Here is a 13,599-nt window from a genome sequence, read left to right on the forward strand (position 1 = left end):
CAGGCAGGGCTCCCAAAGTTGTGTTGGGGACCTGGCTGGTGAGGCCTGTCACCATAGTTTTGAGGCCATTCTTTTCTCTTGTTTGAAACTTCTAATTCTCCACCGTGCGGGGGGCCAGACTCGTGTCTGTGAAGTCTCTCAGGAATAGGCAGGGGTGCTATGTGGACCTCCGTGTCAGGGACACAGCCAGCAGATCTCTGTCCAGCACTGCCTGAGATCCATGCCTGGGTGGGGCCGGCCAGTTCCACCCAGACCACATGGTCAAGGAAGGGGGTGGTGGTGGCGATGCTTGTGGAGAAATGTCCTCTTCTGAGATCGCGGGTGGTGGGCAGCCAGCAATAGCCCCTTGTGGAGGAGAGTGTGCCTGGGACCCTGTCCACCCATGTCCTCTTGTCTGCAGGCGCAGCAGAGCGTCCGCACACAGCACTTGCGGGACCTACAGGTCATCGCCGCCTACCGGGAACGCACGAAGGCCGAGAGCATCGCCAGCCTGCTGAGCCTGGCCATCACCACGGAGCACACGCTCCACGCCACGCTGGGGGTCGCCGAGTTCTTTGAGTTTGTGCTTAAGAACCCCCACAACACACAGCACACGGTGACTGTGGAGATCGACAACCCCGAGCTCAGGTGAGGTCTCAGTGGTGCCCGTCCTGCCCCAGCCCAGATCTGTGTCGGGTGCAGCCGGCACCCCTGCTGAGCTGGCTCGAATTCTGCCCGAGAGCCAGGGCGATTTGACTTCTCTCCCACTCCTCTGAGCACCGCTCTCGGTGGGTGGGACCGCAGCCTCCTGTGGGTCTTCCTGGGAAGAACTGCCCTGACGCCTGGACACTGCCTCCCCCAGCGTCATCGTGGACAGTCAGGAGTGGAGGGACTTCAAGGGTGCTGCTGGCCTGCACACACCGGTGGAGGAGGACATGTTCCACCTGCGTGGCAGCCTGGCCCCCCAGCTCTACCTGCGCCCCCACGAGACCGCCCACGTCCCCTTCAAGTTCCAGAGCTTCTCTGCAGGGCAGCTGGCCATGGTGCAGGTGCGGGTGTCAGGCACACGGGGAAGTTGCATTTGGCTGACGACGGTGGGAAATTGAGAATGCTTCCAGTCTCCACCAGTGTCCCTCCCTTACCTGTGCAGACAGACTAGCCTTGGGGCTGCCGCCCACTCCCCTTGGTGCTCAACAAGAGCCCTGGCATGTACGCTGCAAGTGGCAACCAGCCCCTTCTCTTTTCCAGCCTGATGGGTGTCGAGCTGGACCATCTCCTCCTAGTTTTCTTTACTAAGTTGGTTGGAAGGGCTTCTTAAAGCCCAGTGAATCTAATGGATTGACATTTTCTAGCATCTTCTTTCCAGTTAATGTTGTTTGGTCCCTTCCGACTGCAGCACTGTCTGCTCTATGCAAGATGCAGCTTTGCAGGCATGTGTGTGGGGAGCATGCGTGCAGGGAGCATGTGTGCAGGGAGCGTGCGTGCAGCGGGTATATGTGCAAGAGGTATGTGTGCAGGGTGTATGTGAGGTGTGTGTGCAGGGGGGATATGTGAGGTGTGTGTGCAGGAGGCATGTATGCAGGGTGTGTGTGAGGCACGCGTGCAGTTGTGCGTGTAGGGGTCTGTGAGATGTACAGGGAGTGTGTGAGGTGTGTGCAGGCGTGCAGTTGTGTGTGTGCAGGGAGTATGTGAGGTGTGTGTGCAGGTGTGCACTTGTGTGCAGGGGGTGGTGTGTGAGGTGTGCCTGCAGGGGGTGTGTCATGCCCGGGTGCGTGAGGCTGGCATGGGGTGTGGAGTGTGTGTTTCAGCTTTTGACCTTTTGGGGTCAGCTCTCTAGGGTGGTGGTCATCGCTTAAGGTGGACTTGAGATGTCCCTAGAGGCTCACTCACAGGATGCCATGCTGGCTCTTGGGATGGGCTGTGAGGACTGCAGGTGGGACCTCAGGCCTTTGGCTTCAGGCAGAGCCGGGTTTCCACCTGGGATCTGCTGTTCCCTTTGTTCCTGGCAGCCTCAGCCTTCTCTGGCACAGTGAGGCCGGTTGGTGATGGTTGCTGCCTGGAGAGTCAGTGTGAGAGGAGGCTGGTGGCTCCCAGCTGGGTGGCAGTGGTGTCTCTAAGCACAGGTGCTGGTCGCCTAATGGTGTTGCTTCCTGACCTGCTTGTGCTGTTCGGTTCCTGCAGGCCTCTCCTGCGTTGAGCAACGAGAAGGGCGTGGACGCTGTGTCACCTTGGAAGTCCAGCGCAGTGCCCACTAAACACGCCAAGGTAAAGGGGCAACGGAGGACAAACTGATCTCGGGGCTTCCTGGGTATTCCCAGGGCCTGACCCTTGTGTCCTTCTCTCCCCTCCTGGAGGGGAGGGCTGGGGCCAGGTCAGGGCAGGGGTGGCGTGGGCCTGGGAATGGCCTTTTCCGTGTCCTCGCTGGGCAGGGCAGCTCCGTCTGGGCGCTGGCACAGCCTGCATGGTATCTGGTCGGAAATGCCTCCTTGGTGGCCGCCTTCTCACAGCCCAGGGCTCTCCGGGTGTGAAGCCGCAGTTCCCGTGGTGGCTGCCACAGCCTGCGGCCACTCCTTGAGCCTCACGCAGAGCATTCCCTGGTGTGTGAGTGTGTGGTGTGGTTCTTCCTGGAAATAAGACGTAGTCCTTGGTTACGTCCCTTGCTAAGCGAAGGCCGTATAGTAAGGCACCTGCTTCTCAACAGCTGGCTGAGACATTCTCAGGAGGAGCTTGAGACACTGCTGCTTTATGGCAGTTTCTGAAGGTTGTTTTTTATTCGGTAGAAACATGCCTTTTGTAGTAGTTGGAAAGTGAAAAACAAAATTAAAAAGCTTTGGTCTTTCTTACACATTGCCTGGAGGACAGAATTCAGAGTTCAGCGCAGTCCTGTGAGGCTGTGGCGTTCCCGTGGCCCGGGTCTCACTGTGGTTGCAGCCTGGCCCTCTGTGTCCACTGGGCCCCATCACCAGTGAAAACTTGCTTTACTTTATTTAAGTGTGCAGCCACAGCTTTGCCTTGATCTAAGGAATGTATCTGATCTTTATTGAGTGCTCTAGGTTAACGCTTTTTCCTTACATGAGTGGGAAGTCCCAGCCATCACGTCCTGTTGCCAAAACCGTTGGGAGGAAGGTTTTCGTCTGCTAGCTTAGGTCTGAATGGCAAGGGCTGCAGGTGGATGACCATATACAGAGGGACAGGAGCAAAGACGGGCCTTACCGTTGTGAGCCCGTGGCAGCATTGGGAAGTGAGTAGCTTGCCAAATGCCCAGAGGTCGAGGTTTCTGTGCCAATGTAGCACAAAGGGGGCGAGGGCCAGGGCCTCCGTGGGAAGGCAGGGACATTCTGTTGTCTCTTTATGCTGTGAGCATGGCCAGTCTGTGACCTTCCTGGAATTTGCAGGATGCTTTCACTTACACTTTCACATAGGGGGTTAATGGCAGCTGTATTTTCAGGAGGCTGTGCACTAGTCAGATAAGGGAAGTTCAGATAAGATTTCAGGTGTTTTCACCTTAAAATAATCTTTACGTCAGAAATATGATCTCTTCACATGAATTTGGAGTTTGAAGGGAAATCCTAGACACTGTGTTAGTTTACCCATAATTACTGCAGTGTGTATCTCTGACTGATAAGGACTTTTCTTTTTATCATGACTGCATGCTGTCGTCGCTGCCCCCAGTCAACGCAGACCTCGGCATCGTCTGCTGGGGCTGTAACCACGGGCCTTTCTATCACTGGTGCGTTTGGATCAGGACCCGCTGTCCTGGGGTGCTCCGCCTCTGGAGTTGCTCAGTGGGCAGACCATGTTGTCCATGAAGGCCACCCACAGAGGCCATGCTGGCTGTCACCGTGCTCAGGTGCTGATGGCCTGATGCCATCACCCGTGTCTCCCTCACTCGCATCCAGCTGAGGCTCCTGGCCCACTGCGTGTTCCATCCAGGGTGGAAAATGGTGAAATTGCAGTCCTGTCATTCTTCCTGTGATCTTTCTACAAACAAGGACTTTCCCGATCAGCAGTTTGGTTACCCTAAAATATACTTTGTACTTGAAAGTGAGGATGAATGTTAGAATCATTCCCTTTATTTATCAATTTTCAAATAAATGAGCTGCGTCCTAGCAGCCTCCAGAGACAGTCCATGTTTGCGGCCTCTCATGATGGACACCGAGGCGTTATATTTGTATTTCTCATCCCATGGAGGCACCGCTCTTAGATGCTGGAACTGCCCTCTCTCAGGCCACCGCCATCCTTTTCAAGTTAACTCCTGTGCCTTTTTTAAATAACAAGTAGTTATTTTGAAATAATTTAGAACTTAGGGAAGAGTTACAGGAAGAGTGCAGAGTCCCCACATAGGGTTTTCCCAGACTTCCCAGTCACTAACCTTTGCCATGTTTGCCTCGCCACTCTCTGTTTGTGCATTTTTCTTGAACAATTTGAGAATAAATTATCAGGTAATGCCCTTTACTCCATGACACTTCGAGCTGGGTTATCTTGAAAATAAGGCCACTGTCCTCTGTGGTCAAAGGAGAGCCATGAAAATTAGGGAACTGACGCTCCTCTTCTGTCATCACAGGCCCCATTCACAAATGTCCCAGCACTTGATAGATGGCCAGTCCAGTGGCCCCCACCAGCCCGCTGCCCATGGAGTCCTTCCGGCGTGGCTGCGGCTGTTGTGAAGTGCACAGGCGGTTATCCTGCAGGGCGTGCCCAGTGGGGCTGGTCTGGTGTTCGTTTCAGTTAGACCCAGGTTATGCAGTTGGGGCAGGACCTCCACAGACATTTGCCGTGTCCTCTACAAACATCATACTGTGAGGGACGCCGTGTTGCTTTGTCCTGTTACTGGCGATGTTACTGTTTTCATTCAGTTAAGATGACATCTGCCATGCTTTTTTCCTGTAATATCAGGAAATGTCTAGTAATTAGAAAGTCATGAGTAAGTATCTTGTTGGGAGATACTGAGGCCGTTCAAATACCCTATTCCTCATCAGACTTTGACGCAGTAGGTGTCAGTGTGCACTGATGACCTGGCCCGAGTTGGTTGGTAGTGGGATGCTTGCCTGCCGCGGATTTTCCAATTCCATCATTCCTTCTCTGTTGATTACTGGTATTTTAAGTAAGGTAGAGCTGTGCCTTCACCCCATTCACCTATTTACTTTTTATATCCTTATGAACAATGAATTTCTATTTTATTCATTTTGTTACTATCATTATTTATTTTGTTGCTCATATTCGTGCCCTGACTAACCAGGGCAGCCTCTTCAGGCCAGCTCCTGCGTCCTGTTGATTCACCCCGTCCTCCTTTGAGTCCTTCCTTACTGCCCAGCACAGCAAGACGCCCCAGGCTCAGCTTGCATTTCAGGAGTGTCAGCTATTTAGCTCGGGTTCCTTTGGTTGGAGAATGATATTTAGAAACCAAGATTTGAGCGTTAGATGTACTCAGTACTACTGGGATGTCACTCCTGCTAAGTCCCTCTCAGCAGAGACCTAAGAGGTGTATGCCTGTGGGTGCAGATACGTACATACACATATGTGCATATCATGCATATATGATGTGTAGATATGTGCGTGTATGTGCACAGACTACTGTTTCTAGTGTGCTGAAGACCATGAATTTGCAGCAGTTCTTCCAACACCAATTTAACATCACGGGTTTCTTCCTGTTTTTTTCCATGTTTGTAATTCTCATTTCTGCTCATGAGAAACCTAGCTCGCATTTGGCTTACTTATTTGCCTAATTTCCTCTGTATGTAACCAATCTGCTGACCACACTGGCCAAATCCCTTTGGCTACAATACCACTGGCCATCTTTGTGTATGTGTATATTTCAAAACATCAGTACCAACCAGGGCTAGACACTATCTGTCAGTGCAAGATTTCTGAAGGTGCATTTGTCCTTAGGTCCTTTGTGTCCTGTGATTTACATTTACTTAAAGAATTCTTCTCTGGGTAATTACAGCACCAACTTGATAGAAGCTTAGATTTGTTTATTTTTAATACATTGACACTTCTATTTATTTTAGTTTAGTTTTCAAAATTAAAAACAAGTAAGTCAAAAATCAAACTATAAAGCAAGATATATTTGGAAGGATCTCGTTTCCATTCTTGCCCTGCCCCACTCTCTCCTTCTCAGTGTGCGCAGGTGTGAAGTGTGTGCATGTGTGTGTGCATGCATGTGTGTGTGTGCGCGCATGTGTGGGTGGTGTGTGTATGTGCATCCATGTGTTTGTATTTGTGCATCTGTGTGTACATGTATGGATGCATGCATGTGGGTGTGCATGCATGTGTGTGCATGTGGGTGCGTGTGTGTGTGCATGTGGGTGGATGTGTATGCATGTGGGTGGATATGTGTGCATGTATGTGTGCATTGTGTGCATGTGTGTGCATGTGGGTGCGTGTGTGTGCATGTGTGGGCGGATATGTGTGCATTGTGTGCGTGTGTGCATGTGGGTGCATGCATGTGTGTACATGTGTGGGTGCATGCATGTGGGCGTGCATGTGTGTGCGTGTGGGGGCATGTGTGCATGTATGTGTGTGCATGTATGTGTGTGCATGTGTGTGTGGGTGCGTGTGTGCATGTGTGGGTGGATGTGTGTGCATGTATGTGTGCATTGTGTGCGTGTGTGCATGTGGGTGCATGCATGTGTGTACATGCGTGAGTGCATGCATGTGGGCGTGCATGTGTGGGGGGGGCATGTGTGCATGTATATGTGTACATGCATGTATGCATTTGTGGGTGGATGCGTGTGTGCATGCATGGGTGCATGTTTGCATGTGTGTGCATGTGTGCGTGCATGCATGTGGGTGTGCATGTGTGTGTATGTGTGTGGGTGCATGGGTGCATGTGTGGGTGCATGTGGGTGCATGTGTGTGTGTGGGTGCGTGTGTGTGAGTATGCATGTCTCTGTGGTTGTGTGTATCTTGAAACAAATATAGCCTTTTTATCAGTTGTCCCAATTAATACCTCTTCAGACAATATGGTTTTTAATGAGTAGCTCTTTTGAAACCAGGAAAGTTTCTATTTCTAACCCCTTTGGTTTAGGCACAGCCTCTTTTTGCCATCTGGAATCAAAGAGCTTGTGCTGACGTGCTTGACCGCGAACTTGGCCCTGCCACCACCCACTCCAGGACCTCCTGGCCTGACTTGCGCACATGCACACAGGGTGTCGGGAGGTGGGATCATGGCAGGAGTAGTTTTGACTTGGGACTGCAGACCTTCTCCACTGGCATTTATGAAGTGTGCCGTACTCGCGAGGAATAACGGCAGTGTGGCTGCTTGGGTGCCCTGTGTGGGTGCCGGCCCAGACCTTGCTTAGCGGTCCCCTCCGGGTGGAGACCTGGTGCTGCAGACTCAGTCCCTGCCTTTGACGATGCCTGACCTTCCCCACTCATGGCAGTGGAGGGTGAGGGGGTCTTGGCAACAGTGGAGATACGTGTGCTGTCTAAGGAGGGACAAGAAGCTGCTCAAAAGCCTCGTGCCCATCCCAACACTCAGCATGGCCTCCTCACAGGTCTTGTTCCGAGCGAGTGGTGGCAAGCCCATCGCCGTGCTCTGCCTGACTGTGGAGCTGCAGCCCCACGTGGTGGACCAGGTCTTCCGCTTCTATCACCCGGAGCTCTCCTTCCTGAAGAAGGCCATCCGCCTGCCGCCCTGGCACACATTTCCAGGCAGGTCCTGCACTGACCCTGCAGCCCACATGTTGCAGGCTCACCTGTTGGAAGTAGATACCTCTTGAGGGTGACAGATGGCCTCATGGCTTCATGCCCTGGTGCTGTCAGAGCAGCACGTGGGGCCTGGGGAATTCTCTCTCCTGCCTTTATGGTTTGAAACGGTGTCCCTCTTGCCACCTCTGAGATGACTAGGTGCGCATTTGCCGGCTGAGTCTGCCCTTCTAAAAAATCCCAGCTCCCGCAGCCCAGGTCCAGGTGTGCCTGGAGGAACACCTACCTCCTCACCTGATGGCCCGCGTGTTTCTGGTAGGTGCCCCTTACAGCAGAGTGCAGGCTTCCCTGCTCCAGGGAGCTGTGCTTTCTTTTTTGTGGCCCCCTCGATTATTCCCTGTGGAGATGGCTGCAGCCGAGCCGCAGTGGGCCGGATGGGCGGTGTCCATGCAGGGAACACAGTGCTTGGATGCTGTCCTGGGAAAGGTGGCGGCGTCCGTTTCCCCAGCAGGTGTCTTGCTGAGCACCTGTGACGAGCCTGTCCTGTCCTATAGTGTGTAATGTGTGGGGCCTTCTCCACACAGGCCGGGGCTGTGGAGAAGACTCTTTTTGACATTTCCCCTGCTCCAGGTGCTCCGGTGGGAATGCTTGGTGAGGACCCCCCAGTCCACGTTCGCTGCAGCGACCCGAACGTCATCTGTGAGACCCAGAATGTGGTAGGTTGTGTTGTGGCCCCAGCTCAGGCAGATCCTTCCCAGTGAGTCTGCGCCCCTGTCGGCTTCCCCACGGGTATCCTGGGATCCTCTTCATTTTAGGTTTTCTGCTAAGTGGTTTCTTTCCCAAGGTACTAAAGGGCTATTTTGACATCCTTATGAGAGCTTTATGAGTGTGTTTTTATTTTTTCTACTAGCAGATCAGCTCCTTGATCATCTGAATTTAAATTTTAAAAAGGCACGAAGCAAAGTGAATAAAGTGGATGGTAATTAAGGCACTTGTTAATTACCATTATGTAAAGGATAAGGCAATAATTGTGTTATGACCAGTTAGGAAACCGGATAAAATCTCCTGTAGAATCTAATTGTTGAGATCCATGTAAAATCAGGAAGCTAATGATCTTCTCTTTGGCAGTGAACAGAATAGTGAATTCCGATTGGTACAGAACATGAACAGATGCGTTCTGGGAGGGACTGGCCGTCACTCGCTGCGTGTATTAGTCACAGATTTAGGGGCCAGGCTGGGGTCGGCAGAGCACTGTGTGCCCTGATGTGCTGCACATCTGGTTGGCAGGGCCCCGGGGAGCCACGGGACATATTTCTGAAGGTGGCCAGTGGTCCAAGCCCGGAGATCAAAGACTTCTTTGTCATCATTTACTCGTAAGTGCACAGGCTTTGGGGACCTGGAGGCGGTGGCGGAGGAGAGGAGGAGGCAGGCCTGGGGCTGCTGGTGGATTGAAAGTGGGCTTGGCCCCTTCCTAAACTTGGGGGAGCTGTCGGGCCTTCGCTTTGTGAGGCGGGATTCTGCTGCGAGTTCAGGGCCCGCAGGGGTCTAGGGAACGCACCCTGGAGGGGCACGTGCAGCCTGAGGGACTTGGGATGCAGCTCGTGCCACCAAGGAGAGACACCAGTCAGCCTCTGTCCCCAGATAGTGGCAAGGGCCACCCAGAAGCCCCTCATTACCTTTTTCTTGCTGAGTCCCTAGGCTGAACAGCATGAATGAAGCTGTGGTCCCTCCTGCGGAGAGGCAGGACTGTGGTGGAAATGCCCGTCCCTCTCTCCTCCAGGCTAAATGACCCGGCCCCTTTCCCCTCCCCTCCTAAGTCGGATGCCCAAGCCCTGTGAGAATCCTTTCAAACTGGTGTGAGCTCGGAGATTTCCTGCAGTGCTTCTGAGGATGGGGCAGGGGCTAACCTGCACTCAGTGCCCACCACAGAGTGAGGGGCCACGTGACCACGTCTCAGAGTGGCTTCCTCGTGAGCCCATGAAGATGCCTCACCCAGCCCCATTTGACTATGAAGCAGCAGGCTCTTGGCCCTAAAATGCTAACAGGGGCTTCCGTGCTCAGGCCGGCATGACCTCCAGCCCCACCCTGTCTCCTGCGTGGCGCTGCCCTTGGCTTTGCCTCAGAACCCCTATTGGGGGTGGACACTTGTCCAGAATGTGTGTTTGGCCAAAGCGTGCCTTGTCATTTGTTTGACATGTGGTTCCTAAGCAGCCCTGCTGCGCCCTGAGAGCCTCTGCTGTGGGTGGGAGATGGGCAGCCAGGGGTGGAGCCACCAGGCCCTAGCTCTGCCTCCTGGGGCCTGGTCCTTCGGGGCTTTCCCTGCGCGGCCCCGGCTCTGCCTCCTGCGGCCTGGTCCTCCGGGGCTTTCCCTGCGCGGCCCCGGCTCTGCCTCCTGCGGCCTGGTCATCCGGGGCTTTCCCTGCGCGGCCCCGGCTCTGCCTCCTGCGGCCTGGTCCTTCGGGGCTTTCCCTGCGCGGCCCCGGCTCTGCCTCCTGCGGCCTGGTCGTCCAGGGCTTTCCCTGCGCGGCCCCCCTCTGCCTCCTGTGGCCTGGTCCTCTGGGGCTTTCCCTGCGTGGCCCCAGCTCTGCCTCCTGCGGCCTGGTCCTCTGGGGCTTTCCCTGCGCAGCCTCCTGTCTGCCCACGCTCCTGGCAGCCCTTGTTGGCCTCTCGCGGGCCGGTGCTGAGTCCTCCGGGACAAGTGCAGATGGCTCCCATCCCACTGCAGGGATCGCTGGCTGGCGACACCCACACAGACATGGCAGGTCTACCTCCACTCCCTGCAGCGCGTGGATGTCTCCTGCGTCGCAGGCCAGCTGACCCGCCTGTCCCTTGTCCTTCGGGGGACACAGACAGTGAGGAAAGTGAGAGCTTTCACCTCTCATCCCCAGGAGCTGAAGGTACGGCCTCTCTGGGGGCTGTTCTGAGCCTCTCCCCAACCCCAGCCTGGAGACGGGCAGTGGGCATTCAGCTGGAGCACAGTGGGTGGCCCTGACAGCAGCTTTTCCAGCGCCTCCAGCGCGCAGACGCTGTTATCAGAGGCCTCTCGGCAGTTGCCTTTCGTTAGATGTGCCATTGTGGGGTGAGTGACGTACACACCAACCCCAAAGGCCGGTGTTCAGAATTCCTGGCAAGGTAAACAGTGACAGGAGCTCTGGTGTTAGTGAAGCCACAGTTAGACGGGGTGGGAGGGCGGCCCCTGGTGCCACCAGCTGGCCGGGGTTTTAAGCCCAAGATGGCTTCAGTTCTGTCTGCGGAGGCAGCGCTTAGGGAATAGTCGCCGTGTGAGAGGAGGGACTCGCCTGGTGCGGACCCGAGCCACGGCCACAGTCATGTCAGGGTTGGTTGTGGCCTCAGATTTGGCCGCCCCGGAACCAACCATGACCTTGGGCTCCCCTGGCTGATTGGGCTGCAGGCGCCCGGGAGCCCCTTGCTTGCACACCCTGAGAGGCTGTGCTCTGACCCGCCTCTCTTGCTCTTGAAGACAGACCCCAAAGGTGTCTTCGTGCTGCCGCCTCGTGGGGTGCAGGACCTGCATGTTGGCGTGAGGCCCCTTAGGGCCGGCAGCCGCTTTGTCCATCTCAACCTGGTGGACGTGGATTGCCACCAGCTGGTGGCCTCCTGGCTCGTGTGCCTCTCCTGCCGCCAGCCGCTCATCTCCAAGGTCTGTATGTGTGGCAGGCACAGGCTGAGGGGATGGGGGCTCAATACCAGGGCACTGCAGGACCCCCACCTCAGCCCTGTGACTCGGGCCACTGGATACAGTGTTCTGACCCAGCAGGGCTGGGTGCACGAGTGTTTGCTCCTGTGCTGTGTGTCTCCCAGATGGAAGCTCCAGAGAGCGTCTGTCTTATCTCTGTGGGGGTCCCCGTGCACGGTGCACAGGAGACTCAGGGAATACTTGGAGGAAGGGCCAGTGGCTGTTCCCGTGAGTGGCCGCAGCGTCTCCCTGTCCCCTCCCTCCACAGGCCTTTGAGATCACGTTGGCTGCGGGCGAAGGGAAGGGTGTCAACAAGAGGATCACCTACACCAACCCCTACCCCTCCCGGAGGACATTCCACCTGCACAGCGACCACCCGGAGCTGCTGCGGTTCAGGGAGGACTCCTTCCAGGTGTGGTGGGGCTGTGCCTGGGACTCCCAGGGGAAGACCCGGGGCCCTGAATGGAGGGCAGTTAGCCTGCATTTAGGAGCGAGTTCCTCAAATCACCAGCAGTCTTCCAAAAGCCCCAGGGCGGTGACAGGTACCATCCCATAGTTGGGTGGGCCCGTTGTCTCTTTAGTAGCTGGAGATTTAGCAAAGTTTCTCCTGAGTGTGGGAAAGGGTGATGTGCCCAGGGCTTTTCATGGTAATGTTAGACAGCTCAGTCTCGGAAATAAGTGTGCCTCCGAGTCCAAGTAATGCGTCACACTGGCTGAGCACCGGTTCCCATCCTTGTACCGGGCGCTGAAGTCAAAGGCAGGCCTTGGATGCACCCGCAGGGCTCCCTTGCCTTGTCAGCTCCCCTTGGAAATAAACACGACCATGCAGAGAGGTTGCTGGTGAGAGCGTGGGACAGCCCGGGGGTGGATGCTGGGATTTGGATGCTTATTTCCAGGTCGGGGGTGGAGAGACCTACACCATCGGCTTGCAGTTTGCGCCTAGTCAGAGAGTGGGTGAGGAGGAGATCCTGATCTACATCAATGACCATGAGGACAAAAACGAAGAGGCATTTTGCGTGAAGGTCATCTACCAGTGAGGGCTTGAGGGTGACGTCCTTCCTGCGGCACCCGGCTGGGGCCTGTCTGTGCCCCTCCTGCCCTGCAGGCCGTCCTCCCCGCCTCTCTGCAGCCTCTCACTTCAGTGCCCACCTGGCTGACCTGTGCACTTGGCTGAGGAAGCAGAGACCGAGCGCTGGTCATTTTGTAGTACCTGCGTCCAGCTTAGCTGCTGCTGACACCCAGCAGGCCTGGGTTCCGTGAGCGCGAACTCCGTGGCGGTGGGTCTGGCTCTGGTGCTGCCATCTACGCATGTGGGACCCTTGTTATCGCTGTTGCTCAAAATGTATTTTATGAATCATCCTAAATGAGAAAATTATGTTTTTCTTACTGGATTTTGTACAAACATAATCTATTATTTGCTATGCAGTATTTTATGCTGGTATTATATCTGTTTTTTAAATTGTTGAACAAAATACTAAACTTTTACATGTCTTCCCTTGGCAGTTTTCTTGAGTGTCTGCTGGTGCAGTGTCAGAGGCTTCCTGTCTACAGCACAAGCCCGGTTTCTCCTTGAGGAGACATGGTGGGGGCCAGTCAGGCAGCCCATGCCATGTGTCCTCGTGGAGAGGCCGCTCAAGCCTGCCCTGGGTGGGGGCTGAGACCCCGGCTCTGAGACGGCAGCAGTCGGGTAGAAGTGCGAGGGGCGGAGGGTCCTGTGCCCCTGAGCGGAGGGTGGGCTGCACCCAGCGGTGGTTGCAGAGAGCACGTGGCCCCATTGGTCCTTGCAGTGAGGTGCGGTCCTCGTTTGCGGAGATCAGTCTCGGTGGGTGGTCTCTGCTGCGTCTGCATGCTCTGATCCTGACGCAGTCCCCATCCTTCAGAGAGAAATTTCACTGGCACTGTAGTTGGACCCTGAAGGTCAGAGCTGTGGCTTTTTCCTGCGTCTGTGCCAGGGGCAGAGAGAGAGTGGAGATGCCTCCTCGGGCAGTGTGTTTGTATCCTGGTGCTGCTTCTCACGAGACAGTCTGCCCTCCCTTCCCACGGACTCTCCAGCCGGACAGGACTGGCCGACACAGTTTTCTTTTGAGGGAGCTGGATTTTCTCACAGGCCCCAAGGCTGAGTCCTAGGCAAGGGAACAATTGTAAGATGTCCAGTCCTTCAGTCCTCATGGAAGAGGCTCCGGGGAGTCCAGGAAGCCACGTGCGGGTTCCATCCAGCCCTGCCCTGTGGGGTGGAGAGTCCTCGTGGGCCCTGCAGGCTGGGTGGGCCTACA

General features: G+C 55.2%; 1 protein-coding gene across 10 annotated transcripts in view; it reads left to right on the forward strand.

Annotated features, from left to right (window-relative positions):
- Positions 1–12,817, forward strand: part of NPHP4 (nephrocystin 4) — a 135,913-nt gene extending 123,096 nt beyond the window's left edge. For 7 of the 10 annotated variants that reach the window (XM_034954042.3, XM_055098769.2, XM_003822160.6 and 4 more), the window contains 10 exons: positions 401–627; positions 842–1,028; positions 2,161–2,244; positions 7,479–7,635; positions 8,260–8,345; positions 8,917–9,002; positions 10,355–10,526; positions 11,111–11,290; positions 11,595–11,738; positions 12,223–12,817. In XM_034954042.3, the coding sequence (XP_034809933.3) occupies positions 401–627; positions 842–1,028; positions 2,161–2,244; positions 7,479–7,635; positions 8,260–8,345; positions 8,917–9,002; positions 10,355–10,526; positions 11,111–11,290; positions 11,595–11,738; positions 12,223–12,363 (1,464 nt within the window). In that variant the 3' untranslated portion in view covers positions 12,364–12,817. Of the gene's footprint in view, positions 1–400; positions 628–841; positions 1,029–2,160; positions 2,245–7,478; positions 7,636–8,259; positions 8,346–8,916; positions 9,003–10,354; positions 10,527–11,110; positions 11,291–11,594; positions 11,739–12,222 lie in introns of those variants that run through there. The other 3 variants (XM_055098770.2, XR_008621169.2, XR_004670107.3) reach the window with 3 other exon arrangements.
- The last annotated feature ends 782 nt before the right edge of the window (positions 12,818–13,599 follow it).

The sequence above is a fragment of the Pan paniscus genome, chromosome 1 (genome assembly GCF_029289425.2).
Source record: "Pan paniscus chromosome 1, NHGRI_mPanPan1-v2.0_pri, whole genome shotgun sequence".
Taxonomy (NCBI): Eukaryota; Metazoa; Chordata; class Mammalia; order Primates; family Hominidae; genus Pan; species Pan paniscus.